This window comes from Pundamilia nyererei, unplaced genomic scaffold (genome assembly GCF_000239375.1).
Source record: "Pundamilia nyererei isolate P.nyererei 1_Seehausen unplaced genomic scaffold, PunNye1.0 scaffold00129, whole genome shotgun sequence".
NCBI lineage: Eukaryota > Metazoa > Chordata > Actinopteri > Cichliformes > Cichlidae > Pundamilia > Pundamilia nyererei.
Window position 1 is genome coordinate 1,426,104 of NW_005187530.1, and position 21,308 is coordinate 1,447,411.

Consider the following 21,308-nt stretch of genomic DNA (forward strand, 5'->3'; position numbering starts at 1 on the left):
TAGTTTCACTTTCAGTTATGTATCTGGGATACTGTAATTTTGTTTTGTTTTTTTCTTTTTTGCTAGTATGAAATACAGCTTGTATTTTCATTTTCTACTTACAGTCTGCTGTAACTCAATAAAAACACAACCAACTGTAAAGCCTTCACTTGGTCTTCCGGTGTAAGTGACAAACACCAAATTTAAAGCCTTTTGTGAAGGTTTGGCATTAACAGAATTTCTGCATTCAGTGCTCATAAAATGTGGTCTAATCTTCATCTAAGTCACAATTGCAAACACAGCCTGACTGTAGGGAGTTTGCATTGAAATGAACTGGGCTATCACTGTGTGGGCTGGGGGAAAAGGATGTCTGTAGCTGTAGCTTGTGTACAAAGATGCGAAGGAATTTAGAAGAACCCCACCCCACCCACACCTGTTTCACTTCAATATTTCTGGAGTGTTTTGACTGAAGAACCCTCATCAAGTCATACCACAGAATTTAAATCAAGATCAGGTTTTTCCCCCTGTTTAACCATTCTGTTGTACCTTCAGTTGAGTGACTGCTGCTCTGATAGTCTTCTGTAACATTTCCTGGCAAAATTTTGAATTGTTTCACTTGGCGATCGCAAATGTTCCAGGCCAGCAGCCACAAAATGTACTCTCTCCACCATGCTACAGAGTTGGGATGAGGTTTTGGTGCTGGTCCTAGCACCATGTATGCACCATGCTTCAGTTGATCCATCTACTGTTCACTAAAACCTCATCAGAAATGTTCTCCGTGGAAGGATGGCTGTCAAAAAGCCATTTATAGGGAAGGGAAACAAACGAGGTAGAGACATGCAGAATTACGCAAAAAATGAACTGAAAATCTGGCAACAGTTCCTATGGAGAGATGAATCCAAATTTGAAATGAATTGCTGGTTCAAACTGTTCATTGCCATGATGGAGAGAGGTAAAACAGTGAGTGTGTACAGCCATCTGTAAAGGACGGTGGAGGCTCTGTCACGGGGTGCAGCTGCACATCAGCCAGTGGTTTTGGAGATATTGTCAGAATTAATGGACACAGAAACGTACGTTGATCCTCATGTAACAGAATACGGAAAGCATCTGATTGGCAATCACTCCATTTTCAGCATAATGATCACAAAAACACTTACAAATGCAGTAAAATCATACCTGGATAAAAAACCACACAATGGAACACCATCAGAGCCAGAGCCCGCACCTCAACATCCTTTCAAGAAGTCTGGAGAACCATCCCTGAAGTCTATTCTGTACAACTACTCTCTTTTTTTTGGCCTTAAATACAGCGTGTCCATGTATGTTTGCACATTGTAATAAATCACTGCACCCACTTTCCTAGCAAAATATAAAGAAATCAGGAATTCAAGACTTTTGCACAAAGAGTTTTGACTTTACTACGTGTGGCTGTTGTAAACGTTACTTTGCTTCCCCCGACTATTTCCTGATATTTAGGGAGCAAATGATTTCCAAGTTAATATCCAGATGGATAAATATTGACAATGAGTGCTAAAATGTGTGTTTTATTATATTAAGGTGATTTCCAATATGTCTTGTTGGCACCTGATTGGCTGAATGGTTGTCTCCTGTATAAGTAAGACAATGACACACTGACTCACTCAACCTTTCAATAAACAATTGTTATATTTACAAAAAAAGAGCAGGATCCTATCTTTACCTCATTTTTTTTTCAGATGAAATCAGTAAAAGATCCAGGTCTGTGCCACAGAGGCTCACAAACATTTCACACCAATGTAGAATCAGACCTGGAGACAGTGCTCTCTAAATAGCTTTGCCCATGTTCTGCTGAGGGGACTGCTGGGAGCACGCTCCCAGTGCATTGGTAATTACAATGTAATCTGATATGGCATCACAGAGAGTGAGAGGAGGAGGGGGAGGAACACAAGAGTTGAAATCCACAGCGTGCTGGTGTGCAGCTGCAACATCTCTCATCTTGACAGTCCAATGGCAGGGTGGGTTAGAAAGGCGGAAGAGGGATGGTAAGAAGAAGATGAGAAAGAAAGAAGAAAATAGACGCGGCAGTCAAGAATAATCACCAAAACAAAAAAAAGAGAACAATTTAATTTTCTATCTTCCTAACATGGACACATTTCCAGTAGTAAAAGTAGAGCTGACTTTACTTAGTGAACAGAGCCTACAGCCAGAGTCCGGGTCCTGCTGTGCAGGGCAGTGAAATGCGTGCCTTCTCAAATTTGATCCTGTTGTATCTTCTAAAGTTAACCATGAATTAAATTTAAAGTCTCAAGATTCAACAAGAACAAATTCAATGAAGAAAGCGTTTAAATCTGAGAACAGCTGCCCAGCTCTTCTGGCAGCTGAGAGAGTGCAGTTCTCTCTCATTCGCCCCCAAGTCGGAAACCTTGCCCCCAGTTGTGACGTCCTCCGAGTCCCCCTGCATTGTCCTGGGGAGCTTGCCTCCTGGTCGGAGGGACTCCAAATCCGGACACCCCTCCCCTCCTGTTAGGAAAGAACCGGTACCTGCAGAGAGATGTTAAAATGTGATCTCTGAACTCAATCAAGCAACAAAATCTGTTTGGTTTTGGTGAGAAGAATTAGCATTATAAATTTTAAATGTGACAAAAGCACCCATAGCTACACCACACAAACATATCTGTGTTATCGGTTTTTTGATAATTTGTTGTCTGCCTTGACTTTGTTGTTACATGATTCTGTGACAGACCCTCAGCCCCTCCACCGGGAAATTAATTTTCAAACATTTGACTCAAATAAGTGATTGGACGGGAAATCAGAGGTAAAATCAACCCTTTGAAAAGACACTTTAGATATCAGTTTGTGTTTGAAATTTTAACTGAGCAACAGAGGGTTTCATAATTGTGGAAATACAACCCTATCATTAAAAATAAACAGTACCCAATTTAAACAGGACCACTCTCCCCTTCGTGGTCATCTCCTCAGGCAGTGCAGCAATGTTTCCAACACCACTGCTGCATTTGAATCATTCTGTGACAGTCTGGCCATTTCCATGTGTGCATGACTGAATCTCCTTCAGCGTCTCTGAGTCATGCTCACTTGCACATGGTCCGATTAGGACCTTCAGAGAGTGATCTAAATATGGGAGCCTTGCTAGAAGCAGTGCAGCTCTTCTAAAGAGCCAAAACCACAGATGACTTCATGATTGCACCTTGCAAGGACGAGCAACAAACACTTTCAAACCCCATGTCATTACAGTTGTGGTTACCCCTTGTGCTGCTGGTTTGAAAAGACTATATAACTTTGCCTGTTAGTTATCAGTGTGGCCACCAGTGACAATTACAACATGACATTAACTGATAAAACAGTCTTAGAGTTGCAAAGAAGTAAACTGTAAAACTGACTCATTAGGCAGGAATGCACATTTGCTGTAAGAGCCACAACAACTAAGTCTTCTCACAAAGTAAGGCTAAAGCAGCAGATTCTCCAAGTGTACCGAGATAAATGAGAGTTTAAACTCTGGATTGTGACAGGCGATGTGTTAATAAAAAGCTCCATAGTGTTGTTTTAAAGCTGAGTGCACTTCAGTAAATGCAGTGATAACACTTAAACACTAAAACGGCGCTTCTGAAATGCTGCGCGTGCACACAAACGTACAAGAACTCTGGCGTGGAGAGGAAGGCGCGTCCTCCCAGGTCCATGGGGTATTTGAACATGAGGAAGAAGTAGAGATGGCCCACCAGGTTTCCTGTCAGTTCATTCACAAATCTGCACAAGAACAAAGAGAGGAAGATTACTCACAGGAACACCATTACACAGTTAGTACAAGTTATTCCCCAGACTGGAATACAGATTTAAAGGCTTTGATCTAAATTTGTTACTTACGATCCTCCGATGATAAAGTTGAACGCCAGAATGACCCAAGGTAGATAATGAGCCTAGAACAAAGCAGCAGAAAATTGTGTTCATAAAAATCCTGGAATTATTTATGCTGAGTTAGCATAAACCGTCACAGTTACGTCATTGGTGGAACTATGTGTATTTTATCCTTTCTGATATTTCTGTGAAACGTGAACCTGACAAGAAGATAGAGCATTCAACATTTGATGGGCGTACCTTAAACTGCGTTCCAAACCAGAAGGAAACCACGGTGTCTTTGTTGAACTGAGCCCAGATGTACAACACAGACATAATCAGCGGGATCATCAGCAGCTGAAAAGATGAACAAAACCAGCAAGTCACAATCAACAAGCCAGGAGTATTTTTACAGTACGTTTGCAAAACATCTAGTTTATGTAAGTCTGATTCATTTTTCTGCACATTGTCATCCCACGACCACCACAAGTTCATTGTCACATACCATCAAACAACACAACAGCCTGGCTCTGTCCAAAGACAGTCAAATCCACTTACTAGCACACCTAATAGTTAATGCGCTGCTCTTTAATCTGTGCAATTGTATTTTTTTCCTAATGCAACTTCTTGGCCAGGAGCAGAAAGAAATGGTCTGGATACGCTTTGTGAAATGCCGCATAAATTAGTAAGCTTTAGAGGAGCAGGTGGCAGCGTCTCTGCAGTGTTTATTTTTTTTCTCCAAAATGTAAACCTTTCCTTTTTAAAGTGGGTGTCTTGTGTTATGAAACACTCCTAAGATTTCAAAGGACAGTTGTAAACAAATGCTTTATATAGACGCTACAGCAGTCTACATGCAGAGAGAGAGAGACAGACGAGGAAGATGCTCACCTGCATGTTTATCAGCAGCCCGGTTATCTGCAGGTTGAGTCAAGGACGACAACAATAGAATCACAGCTGGAGCTGTACAATTAGAACAGCTGGGGACCAGGAGGTTGCCAGTTCAAATCCCCTACACCAGTTTTTGGAAGGTGCCAGTCACCTCTGCCGTTTCCACTTGAGCAAGGCATCTGACCTTGGCATGGGAGACCCACACTTTTTTTTTTTAACCTTTCTCACCATTTAGCTGAACTGACAAAGACTGAACATGTTGTTTGGATGAGGTAGAGTTTTGCTGCTTTTCCCATATAAAGGAGAAATGTCTGAGCAGCAAACACCCAATCTGAGCTGAACTCTCACAAGAAGACAGAGAGCTGAGATGTGGGCCTGAGTGTACTGCTGGTGCTGCATGTGACCTAGATTAGGTTTCTCTGCTCTGCAGGGGCAGACTGACACTGGGCCCTGGCACAGAGCCACCCTGACATGGCACACTGCTGCAGCGAACGAGAGAGAGGCAGAGAGAAGATGAAAGAGAAATGCAGGAGGGGTCAGAATGAATGGTAGAGTGGGAAACAGGCTAACAGGGACGTAGCTGGATGATGAAAGAATGATTTCCTGTTAGGTAGATTAAAATGTGAGATTTTAAAACAGGAATTGCCAGTTTGAAAGGATACAACTATGCAGATCCAGTTGAAGAGAAGCATGAAGATATAGTCTGCAGGCCTGCCATCAAATGACCCTGGTATAAGAAAAAGAAAATCAGGACGAAGATGATGATGATGACACAAATGAAAACAAGATGCTAGAAAGAGCACTGTTTGTTTATAAACCGCCTAGGCCGGTGAGCTTACCTGTCTCTAGCCGAGTGGAGTAATGGTAGAGGAAATAAAGGTTGACCAGGTACAGGAAGCCGGTATTAGGAGTTATTGGGAAGTAAAGAGTGGCTGTCACTGGTCTCCAGATCTGAAATAAGCAGAAGAGTTATTAACCCAACAGAAAAATCAGTAAGACATCAACGTCGCTGTGCCTGTTTGCACATCCAGATGTTCACCACCAAGTCTGTAACACATTAAGTCTCATGTGGGTTGCAAATTATTACTTCCTGTGTGGTATTCCTCTGCAGAGTGTGTGTTTCCTCACAGTAATATTTGAAAATTGGTAAAAGAAGTTGAATCAATACCACATTTAAAAAAATAATGGGAATTAATGGTTAAATTCCCATTAATCCGGAGGCAAAAGACAAGATGCAGTTACAATTTAAAGGAGTGTTTGATCATACCATTATCCAGTTTTTGTGCCGTCAAACAAAAAAAAAAGAAAAATAAATCTTATTTTGTTGTTTGGGACTTGACAAAAGGTTAATAACTTTTCAATCAACAGAGTCTCATATTCAATGCTTTCACACAGCTTGCGTGACCATCTTAACTATAACTTGACATTTTATAGGCTCATAAAGATCAGGGGGTTATATATAGTATACTGACTCTGCACTACTGCACTTTTATTTCAGTTTATTTTGCTTTCTTTTATTAGCCATACAATAGGCTGCCTACATAATGAAATTAACTGTGGTTTTAATCAACATGTCCTAAGATTAATAATCCACAGCAAGAAAGTCCAATAATCCCAGAAGGTGCATGGATTGTTCAGTGAAAAGAAGCTTATTCCTTCACTTAAGAAAACACAGTAATACCACTGCAAACAAAGTACATAGCAAAGTACTGTATTAATGCTGTAATTATTTATATTTAATATTCTTCAGATTATCCCTTAACTATTGATGTGAGATACATTTCGAATTACTGAAGGTGGAAATCATGACATGTCCTTCTAAGTTAAGTACTAGAACTGATATGAAGTGAATTACTTGGTAGCTACTTTTCAGCACTTAAAGTGATCACACTGACCGATTCCCTTTGCCCTGAGCTGTGTTTGATTACTGATTTACACCTATGCCCTAAGCTTGCACGAACCCACTTAGAGGCCTTCACAGTGCCTGAGGGCCTAATTTCATAACATCCCCTGCAATACATGTCTCCACCTTGTGGACGAGAGCGCACTAAAACTAACTTATATTTCCGCAACAAATACTTTAAAATAAAACATGTCTATACTTCTCTGGTAATTAAATTATAAAAAAATATGTATTTGTTTTCATATTTGGTTTACATTTCAGCGTCACTACATATCCAAGCATTTTGACAACATCCGGAAGTCCCACCCTCCTGCGTCTCGCCCTCTCATTGGTTGCCCCACACTCAGGCCTCCTGAGTTAGCAGTGCTAGCCACCTGCTAACTAACTCCTAGTTTCCAAAAGACAGTAACTCAGCATTTATCCGCTATCTAATCCAACAGACAGACAAGTTACCAAAAACCAAGAAACACTCACATGAAATCTGCTGAAGATCATCTCCGGAAATAGCAAGAGATTCCTGATATCAACCAATCCCAGTTTGCCTATAAGGGGAACAGCAATGGAGGCAGCAAACCAGTACCGGGTGATGAAAGGGATGCTTCTGAACCAGTCCCCGATATCTGACATCTTTCCATAGGATTACTGCCAACTTTGAGACCTGAAATAAAATTTCCTCTTTAACAATTCCCTAAAGTCCTTCCCAAATCAGCGACTGCTTCCTGTCTTTATATCACAACTGCTCCACTGTTAAGTTTACATGACGTGGCTAATCACGGTGAGCTAGCTTCAAAATACGATGAAGCCACTGACATCAGAAAGGAAACATCCGGTTTAGCTTTCCAAAGTAAAACCCAATTCGACAACTGTTACCACAGACTGGATAAAAAAATTAAAAAAAATTACTTACTATGTGACTATTACTGAACTAGAGACAAATAAAATCAAAAATATAATTTAAATTATTATTACCAATTAACAAACTACGTTTATCCGAGGCAAATAATGGAAAATTACGCATTTTTGAGCGTACTGGAATGCTTTCATTTTAAAGTTAAACGCTTGTTGCAGAAAACAGCACTTGTGATTGGATACACACATAAAATGAAGAATTTTAGAGAAACCATTCCTGTTCGCGCTGTGTAAAAGTGTTACAAAGGTCCTTAGGCAGTATGATCAGTTCGTGGGGTCATTTATAATATTAAGGATGTGCACAGTTGACGATAAAGTGTAAATACATGCCAACCCGTGTGTGCTTGCACATATATTGACCAAATTCGTTTATAAAAAGCTCTTAATTTAACAATTTAAACCGGATGTGTTTTCAGTATCTAACAATATCTTGTTTGCCTTACATTTTATTGCACTTCCTGTGAAATTTGCAAACACGCTCACTTGACCATCCAGAGGCAGCCAGCAACACAAAAAGGCGTGCCGAACGACGCCGTTCTCGCAGCCCCCTGTGGAGATCTAAAAACAGACCACAAGAAGAGAACTGGGCACGAAATAATGCTTTTTTAAAAAGTGCTGGCGATCAGTTAATCGTAATTAATTATCAGTTCAGTTCAGGGTTCAGTTGCTGGAGTTTACCTTTTATCTTTCACTCTGCCTTTAAAGAAGTGGGTGAAGGATTTGGATATTTTACTTACATACTTAAGTATTAGAATGGCTTTTGGAGGTCTGACATATGAGATAAGAAAACTTATGATAATAAAAAGAATAACTGAAAAACTCGGAGCTTTATTGTGTGGATGTAGATGAATGTATGAATAAATATATAAAATAAACAAATATACACTAATACATAAATAAACGTCACGTATTTTTTTTTTCAATTTTATTTTTAAATAAAAATTTACTCAATATTCACTTTTTTCTGGGTCTTGTGGAAAAAGAAATTTACAGGGGTGAAAAAAACCTCGCGTTCATGTTCCTTGGCCACGCCTTCTGCCGTATTTCGTCAATTTTGGGCGACAAAATAACTGTTCTTAAACCCAACCAATAAAATAAACAAAACAATAACAAGTGAATACAGCCTGTTCGTAGGGGGTCAGCTAAACCTTTAGGGCACTACTTAAATCTGAATTACATTGCTAAGCCTTAATCGAGGGCATTAACGGTTTCTCTCATTACCGCACTTCGTCAATGTTACTCTTTTAAATTTGCCGCTGTTTACCCCGCCTGTAAAAAGATTAGCCGGCTAACCTGCTAGCGGGGAAGCCATGCTATATCATAGTGACATTAAGTTAACTCAAGCGGTGTTTTGTAAATTTACCTCCTGAAATGTGTGGACTTTTTTGAAAATGGAGGTGACGGACATTGGGAACAAAGAGGAGGGTAAAATCTGGCATCGAAAACCAACACCGGGGAAGAGGTAGGTTTAATTTTCACAAAAAGTCTTATTTAGTTTCTCAGACTGTCAGCAGCTGATGCTGCACGGACTCATTTACATGCGGGGCATCTTTATTACACATAGCGCTCTAAGTTGTCAGTCTGTATTCCCGTGATTGCTGTATTTTGGCACTCTTACTTTAAGTATTTTTGCTGTCTGTTGGTATTTACATAACGAATACTGATTCGTTACTACTGTTGTGATGAGTTATTTTATTTGCTAATTGCAATCAAAGAATTAGTTATGTTTTACTAGTTCATTAAGGCAGCAGTAATCCTAGAAAACTATGAAACTTTAACTGTACTTCTAGCAAATCGCAGATTTACAAATGATTTATGTTTGAATGTGAATCAAATTAAAGGAAATTTTGAATAAATAAATGAAAATCTTCTTCACAAGTCTCTGACTGGCTTCATGAATATAAAATGTTGTGACTAGTGCACTGTGACCTCACCCCAAATTTCACCCCAATCAAACATCCATGGATGAGACATGGATGAAATTGTCTATGGCAATTATTTATTATTAGTCCTTTATTTATCCAGGAAAAAAATCTCATTGAGCTGGCATTTATTTGTTTGCTGTTGAGTTCAGTTTCTTTTGAACATGGAAGCAGTACACAGAAAGTCATGCAAAATACACTGCTTCACTTTGGCTGACTTAGTTGACATATCCAAAAGAGTGGGAAGAAGTGCACACTTATTTAACCCCACTCTTTGCCAGTAAATCCATTATTGTTTATCCCGCCTCTTTATTGATATTAACCTCAATAACAACAATATACATATTTATAATTTCACGTTTACTTGCATTTACATACACTGTGTGAAATACAAAATCCAAATACCTCCAATTTTGGTGTGTTGATTGCAAAATCTGAATAAACCTGGAGTACCAACTAATTAACCAGAGACATTCATTGACATTCAAACATCTCTCTCTTTCTTATACCTAACGAAAACCTTATCTTTATACCTGTTTCTGAACTGCTTTATCTTTGCACATTGCTTCAGTTCTAGTTTCACTCCACACACAGAAACACAAAAATATTTTCTTGTAGTACGCACAGTGACTGTTTTCAAATTAAAAAAACTTAGGTCAACTTGACATCTTAGGTCAACTGAACTCCTCCTCTTGCTGTTTAGATGTCCTGCCAACAAGTTTTTTCAAAAAGGTCTCAAAGACTTTAGAGTCAGACCTGTTACAGATCGTCAACTTTTCTTTAATGTCAGGTGTGTTTCCAGAACCACTAAAAACTGCTGTAATCAAACCTATACCGAAAAAGGACAATCTTGACAAGACACAAATGAAAAACTACAGGCTGATCTCAAATCTCCCATTTTTAAGTAAGATCATTGAAAAAGCAGTTTCTCAACAGCTCAATTACTTCTTAAAACAGAATAACTGCTACGATGCCTTCCAGTCAGGTTTTAGACAGAACCACAGCACTGAAACCGCTCTGACAAAAGTGTTTAATGACATATGTCTGAACACAGACAGTGGAAAAATGTCAGTCCTAGTTTTACTGGATCTCAGTGCAGCATTTGATACAGTTGACCACAACATATTACTCAAACGACTGGAGAACTGGGCAGGTCTTTCAGGAACTGTACTAAACTGGTTCAAAACATACTTAGAAAACAGGAAATACTTTGTATCAATAGGTAACTTCACATCTGAGCAGACAAGTATCACATGTGGAGTTCCCCAAGGTTCCATCTTGGGACCCCTTCTGTTTAACATCTACATGCTCCCACTGGCACAGATTATAAAGAACAACAAAATAAACTACCACAGCTATGCAGATGACACACAAATATATATCACAATGTCACCAGGAGACCGAGGCCCTGTACAGGCTCTTGGTAAATGCATTGAGGAAATCAATGACTGGTTGTGCCACAATTTTCTCCAACTAAACAAAAACAAAACTGAAGTAATAGTCTTTGGCACCAAAGAAAAACGATTACAGGTCACCAGAGAACTTCAATCTATACATCTAAAAACCACAAACCAGGCGAGAAATTTGGGTGTAGTGATGGATGCAGACCTAAACTTAGAAAAACACATTAAGACAATAACAAAATCAGCTTACTATCACCTCAAGAATATTTCAAGAATAAAAGATCTGATGTCTCAACAGGACCTGGAAAAACTAGTCCATGCATTCATCTTTAGTAGGCTTGATTACTGTAACAGCATCTTTACAGGTCTACCTAAAAAATCAGTCAGACAACTACAGCTCATTCAGAACTCTGCTGCTCGAGTCCTCACTAAGACCAAAAAAGTGGACCACATCAATCCAGCTCTGAGGTCTTTACACTGGCTGCCTGTCCGTCAGAGGATAGACTTTAAAGTTCTGATGCTGGCCTATAAAGCTCTGACTGGTTTAGGACCAAAATACATCAATGACCTCCTGACCCAGTATGAACCTTCCAGATCCCTCAGGTCATCTGGATCCGGTCTTTTATCAGTTCCCAGAGTCAGAACCAGACACGGAGAAGCTGCATTCAGCTTTTATGCTCCTTATATCTGGAACAAACTCCCAGAAAGCCTCAGATCAGCTGAAACACTCAGTTTATTTAAATCCAGGTTGAAGACTCACCTATTCTCAGCTGCATTTGAATAAAGCACCAAATCCACACTTTTAAGCTTAAATTTCAAAACTTACATTAACTACTGATTTTATCTACTGTTCTGATTTTATCTGTTTTGATTTTATATACTGTTTTGTTTGTTTGTTTGTTTGTTTGTTTGTTAAGTGGGTTTAGAGCTCTGGGTAGCTCCCCAGCTGGGTCTAGACTGGGTCTAGAGAGTATTTTAAATTCAGGGAATTTAAAATAGAAAGTAGCTCGTCCACAGAAGGACTGGTAGCTCCCCTTACGATAAGGGTTCAGATCGCGCGAACAGGTGTGAAATGTGTGTGTTTAGTTAGTTTGTTTGTTTGCTTGTTTTAATCAATTTAAAATCATGCTTTTTATTTGTTTTTGTTTCTAATGTCTCTGTAAAGCACTTTGAATCACCTTGTTGTTGAATTGTGCTATACAAATAAATTTGCCTGCCTTGCCTTAACTCTCTAGTCCTTGAAACCCTACTAGGAGTAAAACCTTGGAGGTCTTTTGTTGCTTCCTGTCATATTTGGTTGTAGAACAGAACGAGTGAGTGTGCATCAGAAGTTAAAGAGGGTGGTCTCTGCCTCTGCAGCTGCCCTTGAAGAAAACTGGAAACATCACATGGTCGTCACGCCACATCTTTGATGTATACTAACGTGTCATAACTCGCCATTAAGGGTTCATGGGAGGTCGTCATATGTCATCTTGGGGTTGTTAAATTCTATAGTTAAATTCTTTCTCTTACAGAAAACATGCTTTGAATGTCTCGTGCTAGTTGATCATGTTTTGCTGTGAACGAAATTTATGCAAAATTTATATAATATTTAGTAACAAAAAAATTTTGTTCTTTTCATTTAGGTCGAATCCTTGTTGCTAATCATTCATTTTTAGGTCATTTTTTTTAGAAAATATTAAATAATGCAAGAATGATCTATTCACTCATTTTCTTTCTAACATTCTCTCACACCACCATCAAGGAGCCCAGAGATGAAATTTGATTTTGATTTCAGTTCTTTTATAAAGAATCTGTGCCAGTGAGAAATTGTTCTATTCCTAAGGTAATGTTAACATAGCTCATATCCCACACCTGTGTAAGTAAGACCTCAGGTGGTTAATGCACACAGGTGCAGAGAGATCGTAGTAGATCTTTTTCTAGGTGACCACTTGGGAGCAGCGATGATTCACTCAGACACTATTTTGTCTCTGATGAGGTGCCTTGTTTGCCTTTTTCAGTGTGTTAGTGACTGTGGTCCGCACTGCTCAGCAGGCCAAGACGGTGCGTTTCCTCCACGTGGCCTTCGACACCACTGGTGATTCCTTCCTGGCTGGGGATCACCATGGCAACATTTATGTTTTTGACATCAGTAGAAACAGGTGTGTGGCTATGAGGGACACTTGGTTATTTAGTATATAAATGTACAGAATTCTGTATTGTTTAGGATTTACTTTTATCAACCAGGATTGTTTGATTCATAAATGTTCTTCCTTTGAATTAGAATATTAAATATATTCAGAATGGAGTCTTAAAACCTTTGATGCTTTTGAAATTTATTTGATTTTCTTTCTTTCTTTTTCTTCTCCTTCTTGGGATAGATTTCGGCTGGTGCAGAAAACAGGACAGGCGTGCACTTCTTTGGCATTTAGCCTCCGCAGGACTACAGAGTTCCTCGTGGCTTTGGCTGACTACACTATTAAATGCTTCGACAAAGGTACGTCCTCACACATAAAGTGCTGCTTAGTTTTTCATTTGTAGTTCATTGTACAGAATTATTGTAGGGTCTACCGTACAATATAAAGCACCTTGAGGTGACTGTTGTTGTGATTTGGTGCTATATAAATAAAATTGAATTGTAATTTTATTCTTAACAAAAATTTTTTAAAGGATTTTCTTTATTGTAACCACAGCCAGCCAGCACTCTGCGGGTTTTTTCATTTCTCCCAGTAGCAGCTGGTCATTTTAATCCAAAATGTGTAATTTGCTTCTTCTTTTGAACTACAAATTAACTTGTTCTGGTTAATTACATAGACACTAAGCAGCTGGTGAGTTGGATGCGAGGTCACGAGGGAGCAGTCTCATCCATCTCCGTCCACAGCTCAGGCCGCTATGCAATCACCACATCCTCAGACACAGCGCAGCTCTGGGACCTGGACACGTTCCAAAGGAAGAGAAAGCTCAACATCAGGCAGTCTGTAGGCATACAGAGGGTGAGCATGCAGACATGCTCTGCAAACTATCCATCCATTTTCTTCTGCTTAGGCAATTAATGGTTGCAGGTGAGCTGGAGCTTGTTCTAGGTGCTATAGGTCGAGACGCACTAATTTGATATAAATGGACATCCACACTGTAGACTGACCACGTCAGGTGTTGTTTGCATTGCAGGTGTTTTTCTTGCCTCTCAGCAACACCATCCTCAGCTGTTTCAGTGATGATTCCATCTTTGCGTGGGAGAGTGACACACTTTTCTGCAAATACCAGCTCCCTGTTCCCGATTGTGGACCCAGAATCTTCTACAAGGCCTTTGCTGTCACACGGTGGGTCTCTCATCTCACAGCCACTCATTAACGGCCCCTTACAAAAGTCTCTAATGCATACTTGTGCTGTGTTGGCAGTGACGGTAAGAGCCTTGCAGCAGGTGGGCGCTCCAACCTGATGCACCTGTGGTGTCTGGACACCAAACAGCTGCTCAGGGTGATTCAGATGCCCACGCAGGTTCGAACTGTCAGACAGCTGGAATTCCTGCCCGACAGCTTCGACGGAGGAGCCAGCCAGGTACAAAGAGCACTACCAGAAGGGTTTAGGTTTTTTCCAGTTTGTTTGTTTTCATGTTAAAAATAACATTCTCAAAAATTATTCCTCAAGTAGATTTTTTTTTAAGATAATCTCATATCTTGTACATTGAAGAGAAAATTAACTGGCATGTAACTAATATGGCTATATGCTGTTAATTTGTACATTTCCTCTGAATTTCTCAGTTTCCTTTTTGGTTATAACTTTGATGTCTTATAGACACTGGGTGTGTTGAGCCAGGATGGTGTGATGCGGTTCATCCACATTCACACATGCAAGCTTCTCTTTCACGTGGGTTCCCATGATGAATCCATCACTACAGTGGCAGTAAGCCCTAACGGCCGACACATTGTGGCGATCATGGATAATGGAAGCGTCAATATCTACAGCGTCCAGAGTCTCACGCAGGAATTAAACAAGGTGACAAGCAAGAATGTGATGAATAGGGTTCATACCAAAAGTTACCACATGTCTTGATTGGAAATTTTGTGTGTGCGCGCGTGTGTGTTTGATTGTTTGTTTTACCCTGGCACTCTCCACAGCCGCCTCCCTCTCAGGTGGCAGTAGTCTCTGGTGGTGAAGCTGATCAGGACTTTTCAAACCTAAAGGTCAAGGTAAGGTCAGAGGCTGTTCAAAGACCAACCAAGAGTTCAGGCAGACGCACACAAGTGAAGACCCTTAGACCTCCTGCTGGGACTACAGCTGAGGATAAAGAGGTAAACTGCTAGAACACACATCATTTTGTGGATGTAATGACTGTGTAAGCTAAAGGGTTGTTTTGAATTTAGTTTCTTTGTGAACAGAATGAACTTCCAGCTGGTCTAAATAAGAAGAGACTGGTGGCTCTGCTAAAGGCATTTGGAGAATACCCAGCTAAATACAGGTAAACACGACTTTCACCAGGAAGATTTAGGCATGCATGTAGGAAAATAATAAGTAATTTTCTATATTTGCATTGCAGAATGTTTGTGTGGCGGTCCTTGCTGTGCCTGCCAGAGAATCATGCAGCATACAGCAGTCTGACAGACAAAGGACTACATTCAGCCTTCCTCACTCTGCATGAGAAATACCCCATCAAAAGTCACAAACTGCTGAGAGGACTGCAGAGGTGCTCACACTCACGCATATAATCCAATTCAATGCAGTGTTAATTATTTAGAACCAGGTCACAACAACAGTCACCTCGAGGCGCTTTATTTTGGAGGGTAAAGATAGAGTACCTATTTGAAAGAAACCTTTACAATCACGCAAACACTTGGCGACAATGGGAAGGAAAAACTCCCATCCTCCGCAACCTGTTGGGGGTGAGAGGAAAGAAAAGAGTGCGAGACAGGACAAAAAGGCAAATCAAAAACATACACAAGTGTTGGTGTCTCTCAGTCCATCTTGACCCAGTTTTACTGTCAAGAAAACTATAGAAGACTCGATGTTGAAACCTTAACAGGAACTTTTCCTCCGTGTGTAAAAGGGCACTAATGGGTTAACTCAAGAACCACCACCGCCAGATTTGTATGTTTAATGAGCATACAGCATAGTTGGACCCAAAAACATTGTGACTGCTTGTTTTGTCTTCTTCACAGGGTGTTGTCTGCTTTAGCTCACTGGGCAGCCATCTTTGGAGAGGTGGAATACCTTCCTCTGGTAGCTTTTCCTTTTGTCAAGCTCTTCCAGAACAATCCGATGCTCTGCTTCGAAGTGGTGGCCACTGTCATAGGTATTTTCTTACAGAGCTCCATCATCGCTGTGTGTTTTTGCAATATTACATCGGCAAACATTTGAAAACTTGATCAGTCTGAGAATGGCACTGCTACAAGCATAAGATCATGAGGTCAAAATACACTGCTGCTCAGAGTGTACAGACACTTCTGATTGCTATATAAATTTGATCCAAATGCAAAAGTCCTCTTTTCTTTTAGTCAACCTGAACCTTTCACAGGAATCTCTGCTGATTCAGTTGTTTGGTTGTGCAGTGAACTGGTGCCAGCACTGGTTTGAGTATTTCCCCAACCCTCCACTGAATATCCTGAACATGGCAGAGAATGTCCTGGCTCATCATGACAAAGAGCTGCTGCAGCACCTGGTGGACTGTGGCGTTACTTCGCAGGTAACAGAAGCTGCAGAACCACAGAGAGGCTGTCAGATAATGTGCCATAAAATTGCACGCGCTCAGTGGGATCACACGTTCTCTGCACTTTTATGACACTTCTCCCCGCTTGCTCTAGCTCTTCGTGTGGCCCCTGCTGGAGACCTTCTTCTCAGAGGTTCTGACTCGGGATGAGTGGCTGAAACTGTTTGACAACATTTTCTCCAACCATCCATCATTTCTGCTGATGGCCTGTGTGGCTTACATCATCTGTTGCCGTGAGCCTCTCCTCCTCTGCTCACAGAAGCAAGACTTTGAGGTACTTTTCCCATCATTTTTTCTCATCTAATCTAATCCAGGAGAATACAAATTTTGACACATAATGAACTTGTCTGTCTCTCCTCTTCTGTAGTATTTCTTCCACCATCGTAACAACATGGATGTTGGAGCAATGGTAAAGGAGGCCTACCGACTCATGAGCAGCACACCAGCTGACATCCATCCCAGAGCCATGCTCTCTGACTTTACACCACTGACCAAAGGCCAGTACCCTGTGTTCAATCATTACCCAGAATTCATAGTGGAATACCAAAGCAGGGAGAAGGAGAAGATTCGACTGCAGGAGATGGAGTATCTCAGAGAGAGGTGAGATTAAAACAAAACAATAATAAAGAAAGAAAAAAGAAGTTTTTTGTAATAGTAAATATTAAAACTTAATATAAGGAGGGAGGAAGAAGGCATAACATGTAAGTGTGTGTTCAGGCAGGAGGTGTCAGCAATGCGTGCAGATTTTTTACGTCGCCAGGCTGAAGAGGAGGCCTTTTATGCACAACAGGTAGATTCATTTTTCCGAATTCTGAAAGGAGTATATTACTGTAATCCTCAGACTGTGCGGCGTTCAACACAAACAAACACTTAAAATAAAGTGGAAATAAAGGGAATCAGTTTCACTGTTTTAATTGAATCTGTTTTAGGAGCTGCTGCAGAAAGCAGAAGAACAGCGCAGAAACATTCTGTCACAGGAAGAGGAGAGACTGACACAGCAGAGGGCAAAGTACACGTTGCACCTTTGAAAATGAAGTATGACTTAAATGAATGACGGGAGTTCAGAGAATGGGTTGGTGACACTGTGCTGTGTTGTTCAGGTTGGCCGCCATGAAGAGAGAGCTCAAGGTGAAGGAGTTAGAGCTGCTGGACACAACCAGAAGACGCTTTCTCAAACACCAGCAGGACCTGAGAGCCTCACAGATACAAAGACTAGACCAGGAGATCAGCAGGAAGGTAAATGCAGCAAGTTACACATAAAACATATATATACTGGTAGATTTCAAGTTTCAATGATTTATCTCTTCTGTGTAATGTGGATGTTTAGCACGTGGCAGCACAGTGGTTAGCACTGTTGCCGCACAGCAAGAAGGTCCTGCGTTCAATCCCACCATCAGGCCAGCAGGGCCTTTCTGTGTGGAGTTTGCATGTTCTCCTCGTGTTTGCGTGGGTTCTCCCTGGGTACTCCGGCTTCCTCCCACAGTCCAAGTTAATTGATAAATCCAAATTGTTAATTGATAAATCCAAATTGCCCATAGGTGTGTTAGCCCTGTGACAGACTGGTGACCTGTCCAGGGTGTACCCCTCCTCTCGCCCTATGACAGCTGGGATAGGCTCCAGCACCCCCCGCGACCCTGAAAAGGATAAGCGGATGGATGGATGTTAATGTTTAGATGTGTATGTGTACACTTCACTTTGTTAGTAATCTGGTTCATATAGTGGAAGTTTAGCACATTATAAATCCTGTAATGGACTGGAACACCAAAGTGACTCAGTGTATTGTCACAGAGATTTATGTGCTTGTTGATATTTTGTGCTGCAGATGACTCTTTATGACCAGGAGACAGCTGCAGCAGTCCAGGATCTCGAGGTCAGACAGATGGAGATGGAGGTTCAAAGAAAACAACTTGAACAGGTGACGAACACCCTCCTGACTCCCTACCAGCCTCACCTCCTTCACTCTGCACTTCTTCCCTTTGTGTTAGTACATTTCTTTCCAATAGTGACTCTCATTAACCTGGAAAACAATTTCTAAGTAAAATGTGTTTCACGAACCAAGTTTTGGTTATAGCCGAAACAGTTACAGCTTCCAGTTAAATGCTCAATTAAGATCACTCAAGCATGAGACCTGTTACGCTTTGGGTAAAGTCTTGTGAAATGTGGTTTCACAGATGTTTATATAATTCCCAGCACTGTGACTGTTATTAAAAGTTCCACTGTCTAATCAGTTTTGCTGCTTTTCTTTCATGGTTTTTCCACCACTGTCCCAGCGTTTGTTGAAAGAGCAGGAGCGTGCAGGACGAGAGGACGAGGAGCAAGTGGAGAGGAGAACGAGGCCGGCGGAAAGAGAGGGAGAGAGTTACACAGAGCTGCTGCGTAACGCTGAGGAAGACATGCAGGCTAGTTACAAATTCCAGTGTAATTGTCAAACATGAAGTCGTGTGTCCATCTGGCTTTTCAACAGGAGCAGTAGAGTCACCTAAATCATATTTCTCCACAAACACACACACAGAGCCGGGAGGAGTTCCTCGGAGGGGTACATCAGCTGGGCCTGGAGTCAGACTGGAGGGAGGTGAGGGAACGCCTGCAGCAGGCGGACTCTGAGCAGGACAGGACGAGAGAGGGACTGACAGAGACGGACACTGTGGGAGATGTGGCAGGAAGGAAGGTGAGAACAACATGTAGAGCTGGCAAAAATACAGACATTCTGTATTTAAGAAGTACATACACTTGTGTTACAAACTTGAGTAAAACTTGAAGTACTGATTAATGGGGGAGGGCGGCATGGGGTGTACTAGACCATATTTATTTCAAGGCTTTTGTTTTTCAGATTTACAGAAAAATAAAATATTTTATATTGTAATTCTATAAAGTAAAATAAAAAAAAACATAAAATAGAAATAAAAGATTTTTTATAAAGACCGATAAAATGTACCAGTAAAAAGCCACTGACCTTGGGCTGTTAGGCTGCACACTGAATTATTATTAAAAACATCATAACAACAACTTGGTATCACAGCACAGGGCACACGAGCACACACCAAATCTATCCAGTCTCTTTTTGCCTCCTAATGTCAGAAAGTCCCCCCTTCAAGAAAATAGAGTAATGGGAATTTTATTTTATGCCTTAGTTTAGATTACATGTATGCTTTATTTGACATTACTGTACTTGAGAGTGCTTATTTATTATTTATAACCAGTGGAATTCTTGATTACTAAAATAACTGTTTGCTGCAGCCCTGATTTTTATTATGTGTCGGCTTGAAAAGTGACAGAATATATGAGTTTTTATTGGGCTTTTATGTGAGACCTTAAGACAAGTCTTTGTGATCCCAGTTGATTGTCATCATCATCTGATGTAATGTGAGCATTGTTCATTTAAAGAATGACTGCTTGTTAATTTGCAGTGGGATGAGGTGATGACTCTCAGAGCTCTGCTACAGGATCATCACCAACCATGCCCTTCAGCATTTACAGGTATTACCGCCTCACTGCCACACACAGACACACACACTTATTATTCAGACTCATCTCAGTGTATTTATTGTTTATCAGATGGTGAGAGGCAGACGAGGATAAGGTCACCGTGTTTGAGTAGAGACCCTCTACACAGACACGGTGCTGTCACTCCTGTCAGGACTAACTCCTTCACCACTGCGAGACCAGCAGGAAGTCAGGTGTTGTGTCTGAACAGCAGCTCACCCTCAGAGAGCACCTCCACCAACTGTAAGTCCTTGTTATCACCATGTTTTTTAAAAATTAAGTGGCAAAATGTATTTCCCCATCGGTTCACCAAAGCTGGGTAGTATTTCAAGTAATGATCTATTGTAACCACCGCACGATTATAATCTGATTATAATAATCTGTTACTAATCTGTCAAGTGTTGGAGCACAACTACAAACTGTGAAGCTGCCTTCCTTCTGTCCTCCTTTGTCAAATGTGTTTTTGCATCAGTAATCCTTTCTTTCTTTTCCTGTCAGTCTCACTGGACCGAGGTCGGGCCCAGCTGGACAGCAGTGAGAGAGAACTGCTGAAGGAAATCAGAGAACTGAGACAGAAGCTGGCAGCAAGAGCCAAAGAGGGCAGCTCTGCCTCCTCACAGTCTGTCCACACACTGTCCTCTATCTCCCAGTGACCACAACTCCCTCAAACTCTGACTTCACAGAGTCACAGAAACATATTCTTATCTCGAGACCTCTGGAACAGACGGACAGTGAATCAGACCGATGAGCTAACTGCTTCCAAAGAATGTTTTTGCCATCCATCCCTCCACCTTAAAGTACAAATGCAGTCAAACAGCTTCCACTCTTCATCCTCATGAAAACTCATGTTTTAGCAAAACACCAGTCGAGAACAGAAACAGTTTATTTCAGTTTCTGGCTTTGTTTGTGCTTCATGTCATGTGCACATTGTTGCTCACATCAACCTGTAATGTTTGGGTGGTTCTCTCAAAAACCAGCTTTGACTATTTTTCTTTAAGCAGTGTGTACGACCATCTGACATACTCTCGGTACTGTGTGTAACGGACTCACACGCTTCTTCTGCAGAGTCCATAGTGAAGAATAAACTGTTTAAATTTGCTGTCATGTTTTTAACAGATGTGCAGTTCTTACATGAGTCCTTTTTTACTTTAATGTATTTTGTATTTGCTTTATTTAAAATCTATTTGCATAAAAACATTTAAAAATCTGCATTGATCTTTGTGTCATTATGACTTTCTTTATCAGAGTGATGTATTTTTAAAAAACAAACTTTAATTTAAATATCTGGAGTCACACTTTTCTGTATTCAG

At 40.7% G+C, this 21,308-nt stretch overlaps 2 protein-coding genes across 3 annotated transcripts; one reads left to right on the forward strand and one right to left on the reverse strand.

Annotated features, from left to right (window-relative positions):
- Positions 1 to 1,909: 1,909 nt before the first annotated feature.
- derl1 (derlin 1) lies at positions 1,910 to 7,425 on the reverse strand. Its single transcript, XM_005743249.2, has 8 exons — positions 7,073 to 7,425; positions 5,535 to 5,646; positions 5,358 to 5,422; positions 4,696 to 4,722; positions 4,069 to 4,164; positions 3,838 to 3,890; positions 3,610 to 3,720; positions 1,910 to 2,499 (listed from the first exon to the last, which is right to left on the reverse strand). Exons 1-8 carry the CDS (start codon positions 7,223 to 7,225, stop codon positions 2,358 to 2,360), a joined length of 759 nt encoding a protein of 252 aa, XP_005743306.1. The 5' UTR covers positions 7,226 to 7,425; the 3' UTR covers positions 1,910 to 2,357.
- A 1,147-nt stretch (positions 7,426 to 8,572) lies between these two features.
- tbc1d31 (TBC1 domain family, member 31) lies at positions 8,573 to 21,188 on the forward strand. 2 transcript variants are annotated; one of them, XM_005743251.1, is made up of 23 exons: positions 8,573 to 8,969; positions 12,833 to 12,973; positions 13,193 to 13,308; positions 13,626 to 13,804; positions 13,980 to 14,131; positions 14,210 to 14,369; positions 14,607 to 14,807; positions 14,930 to 15,103; positions 15,176 to 15,270; positions 15,349 to 15,495; positions 15,968 to 16,101; positions 16,358 to 16,491; positions 16,610 to 16,789; positions 16,883 to 17,115; positions 17,233 to 17,305; positions 17,445 to 17,524; positions 17,616 to 17,751; positions 18,338 to 18,430; positions 18,786 to 18,914; positions 19,028 to 19,183; positions 19,923 to 19,992; positions 20,071 to 20,241; positions 20,497 to 21,188. In XM_005743251.1, the coding sequence occupies exons 1-23, from the start codon at positions 8,899 to 8,901 to the stop codon at positions 20,649 to 20,651; spliced, it is 3,180 nt and encodes a 1,059-aa protein (XP_005743308.1). In that variant the 5' UTR covers positions 8,573 to 8,898; the 3' UTR covers positions 20,652 to 21,188. The 2 variants fall into 2 exon arrangements, with proteins under 2 accessions (XP_005743308.1, XP_005743309.1); XM_005743252.1 differs by having other exon boundaries at positions 15,191 to 15,270.
- The last annotated feature ends 120 nt before the right edge of the window (positions 21,189 to 21,308 follow it).